This window comes from Molothrus aeneus, chromosome 10, assembly GCF_037042795.1.
Source record: "Molothrus aeneus isolate 106 chromosome 10, BPBGC_Maene_1.0, whole genome shotgun sequence".
In the NCBI taxonomy this organism is placed as follows: domain Eukaryota; kingdom Metazoa; phylum Chordata; class Aves; order Passeriformes; family Icteridae; genus Molothrus; species Molothrus aeneus.
This window is the reverse complement of record NC_089655.1, coordinates 2,710,649-2,728,904: the sequence shown is the minus strand read 5'-3', so window position 1 is coordinate 2,728,904 and position 18,256 is coordinate 2,710,649. Positions and strand designations below refer to the sequence as shown.

The 18,256-nt window shown below is 42.7% G+C and overlaps 1 protein-coding gene across 1 annotated transcript in view; it reads left to right on the top strand.

Moving 5' to 3' along the window:
• Window positions 1–18,256, top strand: part of LOC136560807 (vesicle-associated membrane protein 2-like) — a 62,594-nt gene that overhangs the window by 34,176 nt on the left and 10,162 nt on the right. The window contains exons 2-4 of the mRNA XM_066556863.1: window positions 8,499–8,616; window positions 15,423–15,581; window positions 17,204–17,255. Coding sequence (XP_066412960.1) covers window positions 8,499–8,616; window positions 15,423–15,581; window positions 17,204–17,255 — 329 coding nt within the window. The remainder of the gene's footprint in view (window positions 1–8,498; window positions 8,617–15,422; window positions 15,582–17,203; window positions 17,256–18,256) is intronic.

Genomic DNA, 18,256 nt, shown 5'->3' with positions numbered 1-18,256 from the left:
ACCTAGGAACTAGAGATAACACTTCCTTCTGAAAGCTGACTTTAGTGCAATACAGTGTTTTGGTGTTCTTCTCTGTAGACATTGCACTGAAGATAGATTTTATTTTTAACTATTATGAACATATCACAGAAATTATTTTCCATATGTTTTACTAAACAAATTTCTGTCTGAAAGCTGCCTGATGGAAATTAAGCAAATTATGAATTTAAACAAGCAAAATGTAGAAAACCATAAATGACATTTGTCTCCTTTTACAATATAATGTTAATATCTGTATAAATATTAAGAGAAAGGTTTTTTATTATTATTATTATTATACACCTGTATTTGCTTTCATTCCCTAATGAAAATAAATCTCATTTAGTATAAAAATTACAATTAGTTTCATACCAGCCAATGAGAATTAAACCTTTTCTAAGAAAAAGCACATAGTATGGGACTAAAATTGGTTGAAGTCACAGGTCAGTCTGTGGAAATTACCACATAAGGAGATTTACTTTAGAGCTAGTTTGGGTTTTTTTTCATTGTTCTGCATGTGAGTATATAAATTTGCAGATGTGAAGATGGGACTGGGCAAGTGGGATCTAAAGGCATGGCTGAAAGTCCCCATCAGTCACCTGCATCAATTCTGTACTGCTGAACCATGTGGACAGAGACTGAGATCTGCCTTGTTATTGTATCCAGCAGCAAAGTGTCCAGAAATTGAAGTGTTTCTAAATGAATACGATGTTATAGATGCTAGAAATGAAGATGTGCCAAATAAAAATATTTCTCTGTTCTTGGTAGGAAAGGAAACACAAAAACCTCACAGTCATAACACAGGGAGCAAATAGTGTTTATGAAAAAAATTTCAAGGTGCAGGTATGTAAATCCAAGGGCTTCAAATGATGAAAGAATGTTCTTAAAAATATCACTGTAGATCAGAATTTCCTCTAATCCTTCAAGTTAGTAAGCAACATTCATTTGGCTTGAGTAGAAGATACTGGAGAGGATAAATTATTCGGTCATCACTAACCTAACAAACATTGATCAAATTAAAGATGATGTCTTAGGCTTCCTCTCCTTTTCCTCTGTGTGCATATTTAGTACACCAGATGGTTAATGCAGTCATAATAAACTAGTGGGAATATTTAATTGTGTTCCCAGGACATTAAATGCAGAGCATTATTCTTTGGCTGGTGATCAGAGTAAATATTTGGTAATAAGGGAGAGTCCTTGTAGAATATTGTTGGTAATACATGAAAAGCACATTTGAGAACAGAGCTGTGTTCAAAGCAGAACTTTCTTCCCAAAATGAAGACATCTCAAATGCTAATTATTTATACCTGGGGTTTTGTTCTACCACCAATTCACTATTAATCATGACACAGTTATTACAAAAAACATGAGGAATAATTTGAACCTTGATAGTCCCGGACTGGAATTAGTCTAAGCTTGAAGCCATTTACCTGTCAATAGTCACATTTTTACTGATTACTGAAGGGCTCAGATGGAAAAAAAGACAATGAAGAGCAATCTCTGCTCTCTTGTAGGTGAAGGGAGCCTCTTTGCTCTTGTTGGGAGCTAGTTCTAGAGATCTCAGAGGGCTGAAATCATCTTCCTGTAGTCTGAAAATCCCTGCAGATGGCCACCAGCCCAGCAGTGATATTCCTCTGTCAATCAGCTCTTATCTCCTCAGCCTAACCAGTTTTATGATATCATGGCTTTTTTACTCCCCTTGAGCAGCTTTTGTTTGCTCCCCTGCAGCAGTGAGAGGAGTAGAATGCAAACAAGGAGAAACCTGGCTTATTAAAATAGGCTGGGCAGTAACTGGGGGGGGAAGATGGGCTAGAAATCTGGAATACATACAGCTGAACTGAAAAGCAAATTACCCCTCTGAGAGCATCTCAGAAGTGGGAGGGGATGGTCTCCAGCCAGGGCTGTCCTTGGAGAGTCCTCTCACCCTGCAGGCAGAGAACTTCCTTAACTACCTGTAAGAGGAATGAGAGCCTGAAGAACACTTCATTTTATGGGGGTGCTGGAAGTCTCTCTGCACCTCTCCTGACAGAATTAGTGTGTGGTTTTCAAAGAGTAGCAGGACCTGCCATTTGACATTATCCCATTTCACTGTGGCAAAGCAAAAACACATTGGTGGGAGGTGCTGGGGTGGATAAGGAATCTCTCTTTCCTGGACACAAGGAGAAACAGGACTGTCCTCCCACAGCTGTGGTGGGCCCATGCTGATGTTGAGCTTGGTTCTGAGTCTGAAGGCTCAGAATCTTAAGGAGTTTAAATATCAATTCTTTGAGAGGTGACACCTGAATAGAGGAGCACAGAATTTGAGTCTGCTCTGTTTGTCAGGCTGGGTTTTGTTAGGGTTGTGCCAAACCTCACGTGGCCACGCTGATTGGGAAGAAAGATTTTTGAGCTAGGCTTGGCTAAACTGACCCCATGCAGAAATAAAATCCCATGTGGGATTAACACATCTGGAAAGCTGCAAATTCCCCCAGGATGCAGAAATCTCCAAGCACAGGCAGTAAAAGTCCCTCCCTGCAAACCAGCAGTGGAAAAATTGGTTTAGCTGTTACTGCATAGGGATAAACAAGGCAAGCCCAAAACTAACAGCAAACCCCCAGGGCTGTGGAGCTCCTTTATTTCTTTAGAGACCCTTGTGCCTCAAAGCATCCCAATTCCCAGATGAACATTCCTGCACCAGGGACAATGGGAGATGGGTTTGTTTCTGCAGCTGCTCCTTGGGCCAGAACCTTCACTGACATGCACTAAAATAGTGTATAAATGTGCATTTGTAGCTAATTTTAGTAATTATTTTAGAGTTAAATCTTAAGAGTACAAAGCTATGGAAGTGTTCTGATTTACTTTACAGTTGAACAAAGGGGTGTTTGTGGTGTATTTTTCAAGTGCCTTTGAAACCACAGACTGTCAGACTCTGCTCCCACAGCAAAGCCCAGATGGGTGGGTGCCTTTTGAAGGGGTCCATGTGGAAAAAGTGTCTTAAATATGTGTAAGTTACAGCAGTAAATATGTACTACACAAAAAAAAGTAATAAAAAAGGGGAGAGAGGCAGTTCAATTTTCTTTTATTTGAACAACAGGGAAAGAGTTTGAGGAAAGAGGACTCAGACTGGGGTTCTTAAAAAATTTTTTCATTTTTGGTAGGGATCATGGGTCAGATGTGCTGCACTGGTGCAGTCAGTGCCCCTCCCCTGGGCTGTGCCACTGACACCCCTGGAGCTGCCTGATGGGATTCTCACTTCCCATGGGCACAGCCTCAGCTTTTCTCACTGCTTGAGTCTGAGGGGTAGAAAATAACTCCTGCTGCTAGAAATAGGTTGTGAGCTCTGACTGGAGTCAGAGGGGAGAGGAGCAGGAGGAGGACAGTGAGGAGGCTGCTGTGCCCCAGCTTTCTGTGCCAGGGAGAAGCCCCTTCATCCTCTGTACCTGTTCCTGGCATGTGTGGGATAGCAGCTGCTCCTTAGCTCAGTGCCTGTTGTCAGGATAAAGCCTTTGAAGGGATTAGGTCCTGCAGCTGAAGGCTTTAAGAAGCACTTTGGATAGATAAAAGAAGATGCTGAAAGCAGCCTTGGAGGTCCTCATGTGAACTGTACCAAGGCCTGGCATCCTCCTGGTATTTGCCTCTCCCTTCCCTATCCTGACTAAGGGAAAAATTCTGCTCTGTAGCTCACACATATGAACAAAAATGAAAGTGTGTGTCAGAAGGTTTGCCAAAATATTAGATACACAATCATCCTTAATGTTCTTTCAGCCAGTGCTGAAATGCAAACCAGTAACACTGGGTATCTCCAATTCTCTCTTAAGTAAGAGTTGCAGCTGCCTTTCACTGTCAGATCCAAACAGCAAGTTGTTTCCAAAACACCTCAGTGAGATGACAAAACCTCTCAGGCATGGATTTGACCCCCCAGTTCCAGGCCCAGCTGGGAGAGCTGAGCATGTCTGAGTCAGCTGAGCCCATTTTGCTGAATCACTCAGAGAATCCCTGGACGTTTCTCCCAAGGTGGCTGCAAACACAGAGCCTGCAGTGCTCCCAGTTTGCTGACTGACCCACACCTCCTGGTGCTCTGATGGCACAGGGTGGCTGCCATTCAAGCGTATTTCCTAGGGATTCGTAGCCTTTTTCACCAACAATAGCAGAATTTTATTCCTCTTTCAAAAATAATTTGACTTGTTCTTGGGAATGGCAGTTCTCAGCACCAATGGTAATTTCTTTTCTTTTCCTAAAAAAAAATGTACACAAGTCTGATGGTTAGGGGTCTAGTGAATGGAGCTTTTATATGGATTTTGCATTCTTTGTAGCTCCCCAAAATCATGCCAGACCATGAGAAATTATACTTTAAAGTTGTGTTGCTTCATGTATTTCAAAAGGAAGCTTCTACAACACAGTGCTAATATTTTTGCATAAATTTCTTTGACTAACACTTCTGAGAAATTAGAAGCTGATATGACATGGTCCAGAGGCAATAATAGAAGAATTATGTAAATGCAGGAAGAATGATGTAAATGTAGGCTGGACTTTAATTCCAGCTTTAATTTTTGCTCTGTGATATTGCAGAGAATGTCTGTGCTTTCAAGTGATGCAGGCCTTCAGTTCCCTTCTTTACCAGAAAGCTTGGATTAGATTTTAGGTAATTAATTAGGATGGGCATGTTAATTACAAGCTTGCTGTGCCTGAGCATAAAGATTGTCACCTCTCTTTGGTGGCTGCAGCAATTCCTGCTGTCACTGTCATATTTTCTGAAAAATCCTCTTTGCCCAGGGTTTTCTCCTGGGAAGATGAGAAGCCTCAGAGAGGAATGAAAACAATAATGATCTGATTGCTGCTCCTGTGTTTGCTGCTTTGGAATGTGGCTTGGACATTGTTTACTAACAGGTGCATCTTTGATTGGTTCCATGTGAATTGTTTTTAATTAATGACCAATCCCAGTCCAGCTGTGTCAGACTCTCTGAGTCAGTCTTGGGTTTTTATTATTCATTCTTGTTAAGCCTTCTGATGTATCCTTTCTCTTTCTTTAATATAGTTTCAGTATGGCATAATATGATATAATATGATATAATATAATATAATATAATATAATATAATATAATATAATATAATATAATATAATATAATATAATATAATATAATATAATATAATATAATATAATATAATATAATATAATGTAATATAATATCAGCCTTTTGAGAACTTGGAGTCAGATTCTCATCTCTCACCTTGTCCTGGGGACCCTCACAGCTCCACATCCTGCAACTCCTGCAGCTGTAAACCCACCCATCCTTCCCATCATCTCCTGCCTTGTGCAGGGAGCAGAGAAGCTCAGAAAATGCAGCTGAAACCAAATTAGATGGCAGCAAGAATGCTGGAAGAGAACAACCTTGAAAGTATCTACTGTATGTCTAGTCATTTTAAGGACAGCTTGGGAGCTGCAAAAAACAGATGAGAATTGCTAGGCAGAAAAGGTGCTTGGCAGAGCTCCAAATGTGGAGTTATCTCATAGCTCTGACCATGAACATCACTGAATTTATAAGCTCTGCTTACAGCAAAACATGTGGCAGGGAAAAACTCTTCTCACATGCTGCTCTTCTGTGGTCTCTGGGATTCCAACAGTGCATAACTCAAGAGAGGAGCTCTCCTGACGTTTGTAGTAGTGACACAGTGTTTCCACAGGAGAAAATCTGCTTGTGCTGATCGGGAAAATGCCTATTTGCTTCCTTAACTGCAAAGAAGTTTAACAATTTTAATTTTAGCTCTGTTGTTGTGGCAGGATCTCCTTTGAGGCTGCTGATGCTCCAGGGAGATCTTGTGTTGTGTTGTGGGTGATGTGTGTTATAGTCAGATTTTGATCCTTTGTGGCAACTCAAAATAAATCCTGTTGGGATGTGGCCATGGATGGAGTGGTTCCCTGGCAGGTGGCAGCAGCCCCTGGTTTTAATGGTTTTAGTAGTGGCTGTGAGGTCCTCAAAGGATGGGCAAGGTTCAGTTTCTGCTCTTTCAGCTCAAGCCCCAGTGAAAGGGTGAGGTGTGAGCCCCAGCAGGGCTGCAAACACTCTGGGAGCTTCTGGAGCCACTGCTGCCCACAGGGATCCCAGCCCTCAGGCAACACTGCCAGACTGAATTTGCAGCCAAAGGCACCTTTGGGGAGCCAACTTCAGTGCCCCAGGCATTTTGACAGTGCATTAATGGGGCCATAATTCCAGCAGCATTAATCAGAGCCCAGGATGTAGAAGGGAATGATTCACAGAGAAACGCTGTGTTCTCTCAGTCTGTCACTGTGGGAAGGCATTGGTGATGCATGAGTGGGATTTGTGATATTTTTCAGTTCACATGCTCAGGGATTTCCTCTGCAGCTTGAGGAAGGGTTTATTTCCCTGTGGGGAGCAGTGAGGGGTCCCTTGCAAGGAGAGCTGAGGTTCCACAGGATGGAGTGTGGGTGTGACTGGCTGAGGCTCAGGGACCCTGCTGAGGCTGGGGGGCAGATTTGAGTGCACAAACTCACACTCTGAGACAGAGCAGATCTGCTCTTGGGTTTTCAGGACATTTGTTTTGTCCTTTGTTGCAGAGCAGCCTGGAGGAGGGCAGTGCTGGAGGTTGGGAGCTGCTGTGCAGAAGGTCAGGGCTCTGACCTCCTCCTCCAGGGCTGTGGAGGTGCTGGAGCTGCTCTGGGGGCATTTGGGGACCAAATGGGGAAGGTCATCATTGCAGGGCTCTGACCTCCTCCTCCAGGGCTGTGGAGGTGCTGGAGCTGCTCTGGGGGCATTTGGGGACCAGATGGGGAGGGTCAGCAGCGCTGGTGCCAGAGTGACTGACCCCATGCTGTGTGCAATTCTCACCCCCATTTCCTCCTCTGTTCTCGGGATTGCTGTTTATTGCAGCCCCAAGACACGGGAAAAGTCTCTGTTTCGGCCTGCACGTTCAAAGAATGAGCCAGAGTTCTTCAGTTCTCCGTCTCAGAGTTGTTTATTGTATCTTATCTATAAAAATTTTTCTCCTGTCCAGCCAAGGTGCGCTCAGCAGGACAGACAGCGGCGCTCTGCCTGCCCCCGGGGCGGTGTTATCTCTTTATACTACAAACTACAGATAACATGTTTACAATTGCTTTCCTATACCTATCACCTGTGTTAGACAGTGAGCTTCTACTCTAGACCAATCCAAAAGTGCCACCATCACAGCAGAAGATGGAGATAGAGAAGAAGAAGAAAGGCTGGACATGCCCAAGTCCCTCCATCTTGTCCCCAAAACCCCCCTTCTAAAAACCCCAAAATCCACCCCTTCACCCAGTGATAATTTTATTATTACATTATTTAAACTTCTGTGGCTTTCAGGTCTTCATCCAAAGCTGGTAATTTGCTCCACGGGTCATAATCAAACCCCCAGGTGTTCTGGGCTGTGTGCCAGGGTCTCTGAGCCCCTGGCAGGGGTCCCAGCAGCTCCGGACACCCAGAGGGATGCACTGAGTTCTGACACTGTTTCTCCTCTCTTCTGTTTGTGATGGATGTGATCTCCTCCTGTTTCAGATTGTTTCCTTCTGTTTCTCTTGGCTTGGTGAGCTCCAAACAGGAGGAGCAGGGCAGAGCTTTATCAGCTCACTGAGAGGGTCACAGCCCATCCCCTCCTGCAGTAACACAGAGTGCCCAGAGCACAGGGGGTTCCCTTGTGCCACGGAAGCTCTGCCCTGCTACTCAGGCCTGTGGTCACTTTGGCCATTGGCCTAACTTAGGGTAGATAACTTGAATTGTTTGCCATTTAAAAAGTAGCAAGGGAGGTGGAAGAGTTTGATAAAGTCCCATCAAGAAATAGTGTAAAAACTGATTGTGGTATGAGAAGGAATAGTGTGAGAAGTAGATTTATAGAAAATTTTCAAAACTTGACAGCAGGTTCACATAGCATGCCTCTGTACATAAACCTTGAGATAAGAAATGCTGATTTAGAAATGCCATGGAATAGGACAGGAATTGTTGAGAGAGAAATGGAACTAGAAACAAGTTTCAAAGGATGGCCTTATAAAAAAGACTGGATACTTTGGAGAAATAGAAGTATGAAAGATGCACTGTAGTAGGACCCATGAGGGCTTTTTAAATTATTGGCTTTAAGGCATCTGCAGCATGGTATGGCTAAAAGCTGATAAGCCAAGAAAGGCTTATAGTGTTTTGTAATTAAAAAATAGTTGGCTTCTGATTGTGATGGTGTGAATTGTAACATCTGTATTGTCTCACCCTTCCCATGAGACTGAAAATGGAATAAAAGTGTATAAAATGCCATCTCTGGGTCAGAAAATAGTATTGTCTGACAGAATGGAACAGTAGGGTTGTGATCCAGGAATGGAAAACATGGATTGAAATAACGGAAAAGGTCTTTGAAGAAAAAGAAAGTGCTTTGAAACTTCACAAGTTCTTTGAAGAGAAAGGTACATTTTATGAGTTCCAGAAAAGGGGTTGTGAGCCAGTCAGGATGGTTTGGTCACTCAGGTTCTCTGGTTTTGCCCTAGGTCTGTTCCAGCATCTGCCCAGGGTCCTGCAGGGGCTGCAGGGGCTGCAGGGCCCCCTCCTGCCACCAACGTGTCCAGCAACAAGAGGCTGCAGCAGACACAAGCCCAGGTGGACGAGGTGAGTGCTCAGCACCAGGTACTCCTGTGCTTGGTCCCCCCTTGTGCAGCTCCTGCTCATCTGAAGGATCCAGAACTTGAGATTTACCAGAGGAGGCAGAGAGTAAAGAGAGATCCTGGATAGAAACATCCCTGCACCAGGAACAGCTCTGCAGATTAAATGTGGGCATTAATGCCATGCAGGAGTGTCAGGGGCAGGATGGTGGGGATGGACAGAGAGCAGAGATCTCTGCAGCCAGGTCAGGAACTTGGGGCTCATTGCAAAGGGCCTGGGTGCAGGGCCCTGCTGGGAGCTGCCAGGCACAGCTCAGAGCAGGCCTGAGAGAGGGAGAGAGAGGGAAAGAGAGAGAAGGCAAGAGAGTGGTAAAGAGAAAATGAGAGAGCGAGGAAGAGTAAAAGAGGATGGATGAGAGAGCAAGGTTCCCATTCTAATACCATAAATCTTCTTCTGTGCTGAATATTGTGATTCTCACTAACCAATCTAGTACAAGATACAAATCCTATAGCATTTCCATACAGCCTATAAGAATCACTACATTACCATACTGTGTTACATTTTAAACTCTACAAACTCCTCTTTGGGCCCCTTCTGCCAAGCTGTAGGGTCTGCTCTGCCCCTTGGGGCTGTCTGCAAGCAGAGGGTGTTGTTCCATCAAAAGGGGATCACCTTCAGCCGGCCATGCCATTGTTTTCCAGTTGTTCAGTAACTTAAGTATCTCAAAGCTTGCTTTCATTTCAATCTCACTTATAGTTTCTATATTCTCAAAATCTTTTGCCAGGCAATCATATTTATAAAGCTTTCCTGTTTCATCTTCCCCAACACTGCCAGTTCAGCAGTTCCTCCCAGTCTGCTCAGGAGGAGATGTCATAGTGGAAGCAGCTCTTGTAGTGTGTTCTGCACTCCTAAAGGTTAGATGCTAATTTCTCAGACTGTGTCACAGAGATGGAAGAGCATCAGCCTCTCCCAGATAGATTAAAACCACCAAACTGAGCCACTGAGGGTGGTGTTCATTAGCAGGAGCTCTATTAATTAATCATCCCAATTTATTCCCAAAGAAAGGCACCCACACATGATGTCATAACAGCATCTCTTAACAAATCCCCACTCCTTTTCTTGCTCTTGGGGGGCCATGTGCCTGTTCCAGCACATTCTTAAATTCTTGTCTTGGCTGTAATGCCAGAGTCCCTCCAGCTGCAGTGGGAATGGGAACAGTGAGCACACCACTGCTCCTGGGTGCAGCAGGAGGAAGCAGCAGCTGTAGCATCCTTACACACCTATGGGGGCCTTTGTGTGCTGGCTATTGAGGAAAGAATATTGTTCAACCCCTCCAAAGGCTGAAGTAACTCATGCTTACTGTCTGTGGTGAAGTGCACAGAGCTTGTGTGATTCTTAAAAGCCAATCTGATAAAATACACATTAGAAAATATGTACTTACTGTGGTGTTCATATTTTCTGAAAAAATCCCTTTGCCCAGGATTTTTCTCCTGGGAAGCTGAGAATCCTCAGAGAAAAGGAAAACAATTCTGATCTCATTTGCTTCTCCTGTGTTGTGCTCATGTGGAATGTGTTTGGAGATTGTTCACCCACAGGTGATTGTTCCATTGGATTCTGCTGGGAGTTGTTTTCACTCTTTGCCCAATCAGGGCCAAGCTGTGTCAGGACTCTGGAGAGAGTCAGGAGTTTTCATTATTATCTTTTTAGCATTCTGTAAGTATCCTTTCTGTATTCTTTAGTATAGTTTAGTACAGTATTCTTTAATAAAATATAGTACCATAAAATAATCAATTAGCCTTCTGAGAACGTGGAGTCAGATTCATCAATCCTTCCTGCCACAGGGCACCCTGCAAATACAATAACTTACATGCCTAAAAGCCTCTATTTTCAAAAGCTTTGGGCATGCTTTAAAGATAGTAGAGAAGACCTCAAAATATCCAACTCAAATGAATTTCTTAAGATGAGTTAAATACACCTGTCAAAATGGGCCTTGTCTTTTTGAGAAGCTTTTCTTTGTTGAAAATCTGGAACAGTGACTTTCTGGTCTTCCCATTGTTGGTGCTCAGATGTGTTCACAACATCCTGTGGCTGCAGAAATGCCTGCAGAAATGTCTAGACTAGGTTCTCTCTTAATCTCTTTATTTCCTCTTCCAGTGGGGAAAGGAATGTTACATTTTAACTTTTGTCTTTGGTCAGAATAAGGAAATAAATTTCTTGTCCTCAACATGTTCCATCATGAAGGCCCTGTAATTGTTTATGTGAATGACAGCAAAAGTAACTATCCCTAAAAGATGATAAAAATTGCCTTTTATTATCTTAAAATGAGTGATGTCTGTCAGATACATAGGGCTCTTCAAGTAGATCAGTAGAGATGGCATCAGTGAGGGTAGTGAACCCCTGCTTTGTGTTTAAGATACTCTGTATTCTGATTCTTTTCACTCAGACCCATGAAAATCTCTCTTTTTGTGGAGAAGATGAGATAGTTTTGGATGTTACTCTTGCCCAGGATGGGGGACAATGAGTAGTCCTTGGATTTGAGGATTATGTTGGTGAAATCCAGGATTCGTGGGGGTTTTGCTGCCATTTGAGAGAGAGGCTGCTGCTGTCACAGAACCACAGACTGATCTGGGTTGGAAAAGAACTTTAAGGTCATCTAGTCCAACCTGTGCCCTGACACCTCCTCACCAAGCAAACCATGGCACTGAGTGCCCCATCCAGGCTTTGTTAAACACTCCAGGGATGGTGACACCACCCCCTCCCCGGGCAGACACTTCCAGTGCCCAACCACTCTTTCTGTGAAGAATTGTTCACAGGTTTGGAGCTGGTAGCACGTGGTCAGCAGGTCCTTTTTAGCAGGGAAATCACAATATAAGAATTGCCAAGGGAGGAAAGCTGGCACTTCCAGCACTGTGAGGTTGCTGGAGTGATGCTGGTTTGTAACACCAAGGGATGCAGTGTGGGATGCCATGATGGGTTTTTTACTTTTTATTTTTATATGCCTTTTATGCATTCTCAATACCCTTAACAAGCATATTTGTAACTTTTTAAACTTAATATCTTAACATAGTCCTGGTATTTTGCTAGGCCAGAAGGCCAAACATCTTAAAAGCCCTGCAGCTGGGGACTGGAAAGCCTCACACTATCCTGAGATACCAAGGCCCCCTCTAAAACTCTAAAATATCTTGTAAACTAAAATTAGGCCCCTCTGAGGGGGGAATACTTTAGAATAGGGAGGTGTCAGGCCATTCATTTAAGCCTCTCATTGAGGCATCTTTGTTAGACATGCTAATTTGCAAGGTCTGTATATTTACATACATGATCTCCTGTGTGTGTGCATTTCAGCACATTGCACCTTGGTGAATTGTTGTACTGATGCCTTGGAGGGGCTGCCTAGAACAGAGGCCAGACAAGATTTAGAGAATAAAGTGGGGATTTATTAAAGGCCTTCAACAGCCACACCTTGGGCAGTCACAGCCTCCCAGAGGCTACACCCAAGCTGGACAATGGGCACCAGTTTTTCAGACAATTATAAATTTGGTCCATTCACATATTAGGGGTTAATTCTCCAATTACAGCTTCAGCTAATGAAGTCATTTACCCCCAGTTTGCTCCCCCCATTCACTTTTGTTTGTCCTTTTTGGGTCCTGAGGCTGTGGGGTGTCCTTGGGTTCCAGGCCTGGAGAGGAAATGTTTTGTCTGAATAAAAGGGAGAACAGCAGCTGACAGGTTATGGAGTTTATAGTGAGTTTAGAGTTATGCACAGATCCAGTACAGGATGTGAAAAATATAAAAGCTAAAATTGTGAGGCATCACTACTGTGAACAACGCTAACCACTTGTTTTTAAAATTTTACAAGTTTAATAGTAATGAAATGGTTATAAAAATAGTAATACAAGTACAGTAATAATAATTGGGACAATTTGGATTAGGAAAATATGAGACAATAAAAACAAAGAGTTACGGAGGTCTGGGTACCTTTTCTGAGCAACATAAGCCTGAAAAAGGACCCACGTTAACAGAGGATTAACCCTTAAAAACAACAGCCTGTTGCATATTCTTACACCTCATCCATGATGCATAAATTCCATTCAAACACAGGATTCTGTCTGGGCAGTGTCAGCTTCTTCCTCTGAATCCTGATGGTGTCTCCAGGGCTGAGCAGGCAGGAAGTTCTTTTCTCCTGATAATGGAGCAATAAATTCTCTTTCTCTGAAAGATTCAGGTGTCCTGTGGCTGCTGTGTTGCTGTGAGTCCTTTCTTTAAAGAAAGTATCCTACATAGCATAGTTTCTATTTTAACATTTTTTATAACCTAAAACTATATTTAACACACTACTTAAGAGAATTAACACAGCATAACTTTCTAACACAACACATATAATATTCATTTCAATATTTGCGAAAAGCCACTCATAAAATACATGCATTTTTCACAACTACAACAACGATACTCATGAAATACCGAAGTCAAACCCCTTTTATCCCTCACCTGTGGCTTTGTCCCGGCTCTTTTCCCTCCGTGCCGCCCGCAGGTGGCGGCAGAGCTCCGGGCTGGGGAATCTCCGGTGTTGGTGATGCTGCACCAGTGCCCGGGGATGGGTTCAGCTGTTCCTCTATTGGGGTTCCCCCCCGGTTCCTCTAGACACCGTAAGGCTTATTTTCTAAGGCCCAGACAAACATTTATCTATTTGCCAAAAATGAAATCCCACCTGGGTGAGTGCTCACTGCAGCCAGGGTAAATTCAAGAAGTAGTTCTAGGGAAACAAACAAACAAACAAAACAAACACAGAACCAAAAAACAAAACTAAGCAAAAAAAAAAAAAAAAACAAAAAACAAAACAAACAAAAAAAAGCCAAAAAAACCCCAGGAAAACTAAAACAAAAAAAAAGAAACCCCCCAAAAAACGCAAACCAAAACAAAGCAACCCAAAAACCCCAAAAACAACACAAAAACCCCAACAACAAAAAATCAAACCAACCAAAACCAAACCAACCAAAAAAACAGCCAGCCAAACAAAACAAAGCAAGAACCCCAAAAAACCAAGCAAACAAAAAAACCACAAACAAACAAAAAAGCCCAACCAAAACCCCCCAAAAATGAAGATAACGGGTAGGAAATAGCAAAGTATTTTGTATCAGCATTTTAAAATAGTTTATAATTTTCACTCCAAATCGTTGTAGCAAGACAGAATTCAACTAATTACTAGCTGAGAAATCAATAATTAAAAAAATAGCATTGCTTTATATGAATGTAAGTGCTTGGAAGGTTTTGGTTTGGAAAAGCAAGTATGAAAATTTGGATTGACCAAAATATTTCATTTTGGTTTAGGTTTGGTAGACAAGTGAAACAAATCTTTTGAGACCTTCTCCAGTCCTGTTAAAGATTCTTTCACTATCAATTTCCTCTCGCTGTATTTGAATAATGTATCCTTTAAATAGTTCTGGATTTTTGCAGGTAATAGTTAAATTTTATTAAATATGTATAACATGGAATTCCTTATTATAGAGTGTGAGAATTAACAGACCATCAGCCTCATCCACTGCTAGAAAAATTGGACCCAACTTTACAGAGATTGTGATGCTGTCTGACATTTGCATTAGTGGTGAATTTCTGCAGGATTCCTCTTTAGTTATTGGCTTGCTAGAAGAGGATTTTCACCTTGGCCAATGTATAAAATCCAGGCACGAGCAGCCCTTGCCTGTTGCATCCTGGCTCTCTGCTGCTCTTTGGGTGAATTTGCTCAGGTGAAACGTTCTCCTCCTCCACTTCCAAGCAGGACTTCAGATCATGGCTGAGAAGTCATCTTGCCCAAAAGATCTGCAGAATGAGGAAATGCTTTGGTAAGGAAATGCACACAGTTCCCTTTAGAGTGGCTTTTGTCTGTCTGCTTTCTCTACTTCAGGTAAGGAAGGTATTAAATGTACAAGGAAAACAATGGCTTGTTCTTAGTGATGTCAACCAAATTGTGCTGTAGAGATCTTCATCAGGTCTTTGTAGCTGTATAAAAGAAGACAAAAACTTTAATCAAACTAAATGTGGTGTTTCATGAGGTCTGTTTATTTTCTCCCTTAAAGACACCGAGCACAGTGTAGCTCACTGAGGGTATTTCCACAGGCTGGGGTTTTGAGGCAGTGCTCAGGGAATGCCATCACACACCACATGGCAAAAGGCTGGGCATCACTGTTGCTGCTTTTAATGAAGGATGGAACTGTTTTGGGGCTGAGAATGATTTATTGCTCAGATAAACATCAGTCTCAGAGGCTGTGAGATTTTAGAGGAGCAAGCAGTCAGCCATAGCTCCAAGCAGTCACAAGTTCTTCATTACAAGGCAATATAGAACCTTCTGATCCAATGGACAGTTGCCACAGGGTTTATTTTGCTTTTCTAACCTATCACCTTTACTCACTTCTACTGCACTGCAGATACATTTATCCAATGGGCTATTATCACACATACAGACAAATGCTTCTGTTATAACCTCTAAACTCTGAGCTGCTCTACACAATTATACCCCTATATTATAACCCTTCACCATCTTATCAATGCAGTTTCTCACTTACTTCAGGCATACCCTTACTTACAACTACAGAAACATAAGTTTATGATTTTTCTGCTTAACGTCTGTGTATTATATTTTTACATCAATCCAGGCTTCTCCCAAGGCTGCAGATCCAAACCCTCCTGTGTCTGTGGAATTTTCTGTGTCTCCAATTCCCACAGCTGGGTTTAGGATGAGGTGTGACACTCCAGGGTGTGACCAGCCTCTCATCTTTCCTGTGGGAGGGGTCTCAGGTGTGTCTGTGCCTTCACAGGTTGTGGACATCATGAGGATGAACGTGGACAAGGTGCTGGAAAGGGACCAGAAGCTGTCAGAGCTCGACAACCGGGCAGATGCATTGCAAGCAGGTGCCTCACAGTTTGAGACCAGTGCAGCCAAGCTGAAGAGGAAATACTGGTGGAAAAATTGCAAGGTAAGAAATATAAACCCTTGTTTGGGATCACTTCATGGCAGGAATTGCTTTCACCTGCATTTAGTGGGACTTTGCCTGCAGTATGGCACCTCTGACTCATCTCTTCTCGTCAAGGTGAGAAGGAGGTGCCTTGACCTCAAGGCTCCAGCAGTCAAGCAACTCTGATCTTTACCAGAACCCATAATTTCTGCAGTATATAAAATGTAGATACAATGTTTAATGCTTCCCCAGTGCCTTCAAATAGGGATGGGAAACCATTCCATGTTAATTCATGTCAGTTCTCTGTGGGAATCACAAAACCTGATCAGGTGCAGGGAAATCTAGCAGTGGGAGAAAAGAAGTTTTTTCCTTGTGGGGATCATTGATCTGATTTTTCTTCAGGATGGTAAACCATAAAAAATACCCAAAACTGGGTTCTGCAAACTGCTGTGAGAAGGGATAAAATGACAGTCTCTTATGAAGAGGGGCTGGTTAGGACAGAGCAGGACTTTGATCAACCAGCTGCCTTCTCTGCTGTCTCCAAAGTCTAATCCTTCCCCAAGAGCAGAGGGAGCCTCACTCTCCTTTGCTTTTTCAGGCCTTCTCCAATATTTGTGGATTTTGGACCCAGAAACTTCATCTTCTCTTGCTCTTCTAAGACTCATGTCTTTGCTTCTTCCTGCTCATGCACCACCACCACAAACCCTGTGCCAAAAGTTCAGCTTGATTTCCATTTCTCAACACCAACTTTCCTGCTGACCACTTATGTCCGCCCAAATCAAACCAGCTGTTCCCAAGGGGGAATCCCACATGTGTCCCTCACTGGGCTGTTTTCTGCTTTGTCTCTTCAATCCACAGTGCTATGAAATGTAGAGCAAGGCAAAATATTCTGGGTAAAATACATGTAAAAACACTCCAGAAATAAAAGGATCTACATTAGAAATTTAGCTTAGCAGGTCCTCTGGGCCTCTTTTAGCTGTTGCCCAACTGATAAATCCAGGAGTGCAGGAAGCAGGGCTTTGGGAGCTACAAGCACAGATTTGAGTTAGGTTCACCCATGTGCCTGCAGTCACCACAGTGAGCTGCACTACCTTCAAACCTGCCCTCATTCTCCTTTCCTGCTTTCTCCTGCCAAACCATCCCCCTGTCCCTCCTCGGGCTCCCAAACTCTGCAAAGAGAGGGAAGAGATTTAAAAAGGATCTCCTGCAAGCCAGTGGCTGCCTCTGTCCTCGTGTTGGGAGGAATGAAGGCTTTGATTTGACATTCCCGTGTTTGTTGTTTTTCATCCTTTCTGCTCTCTGGGGTAATAATGGCCACTGGGCTGCAGCCTCCCTGGAGGGCTCCTCAGCTCTCAGGGGGCTCTGGGCAGCTCCCTGCTGCTCTGGGCTGTGCACAGCTGCCTCTGCTCTGCTTGGCACCCACCTGTTTCTGGCCAGCTCTGACAAGAGGCTCTGCTCATTGTTGATTTTAAAACCAGCAATAAATCTGGGGCCTTAGCAACTCTGTTGGAGTAAGTCTTTACAGAGTTAAAAGTATGAGGATTGAGTCATTAAGTAAAAGAAAAAAAAAATTGAGGGGTTAATGTTTCTCACGTGGAAACCTGACTTTCTCTTTTTCTTTCTCATATCTTCTCTTTTTATAGATGATGATCATCCTCGGTGTAGTATGTGCAGTCATTCTCATTATAATTATAAGTGAGTAATTCATTTTCTCTTTTATTTATGTTCTCAATAGCTTGTGACTTAAGAATGGCTGATACATTAAAAACAAAGCAACAAAAAAAATGGATATAAAATATTTAAACTGATTAATTTGTGAAATTTCCCTTCTAGTGTTATGCTTTTATAGTGAGAATTACTGCAAACTCCCTGGACACATATTGGCAGAATTTGTTGACATTTAATGTTTTTAACATTAGCATGTTACATAACTTTCCCTAGGATTAAAAGCTCTCCCTTTTTATGTTTTAAATAAATTTTTATGCAGTCTCAGAGATCTTCCTTTCAGTATGATGATGATGATGACTGCCACAGTCCCAGTGTTTTCTGCTAAGAACAGTAATTCTTGAAATCCCTCATGCCTATAAAAAGAGGGTGAAGGCAAACAGGCATCTGATGAATTTTTTAAAAGCATATAGGTGCCTGGTTTCTGCCATATCAGCTAGAATTTGAGATGTCAGTGTTTCTGAAGATCCTTTTTCACCTCAAATGCTGAAATGTTGTTAAAAGATGGCCCAAAGTCTCACTGCCTTCTTTTCTCAAAAGATCATCTCGTTCCACACAGTTGTGTAGGGAAGGTAGCTATGAATGAATAAAAGCAGTCCTGCTGGTTGGGACTCAGGGACCTTGTAATGACAGGAACTGAACATTTCATTTATGTAACCCTGTGTTAGCAACAGCTCTTAGGTGACATAACTGTAATATGGCATTAACTCCTAAAAGGGAGATTCTTCAGATACACAATGCAGGTGGTAACCCAGAAGAGATTCAGCAGAAGGCCAGACTGTGGATGTGAGTTAATTCCCAGCTCTCAAGTTACATGCCTGATACTCAGCATGTTTCCATTTTCCTCTGTTGCTCCTGTAAAGAAAGCTTGCAGGATCACCTGTAAACATGACTAAAAGGAATGAGATACATGTGACAGTTTATTAGCCCTATGAATGCTGGCACCAGAGCGACCCAGAATAATTCCAGGG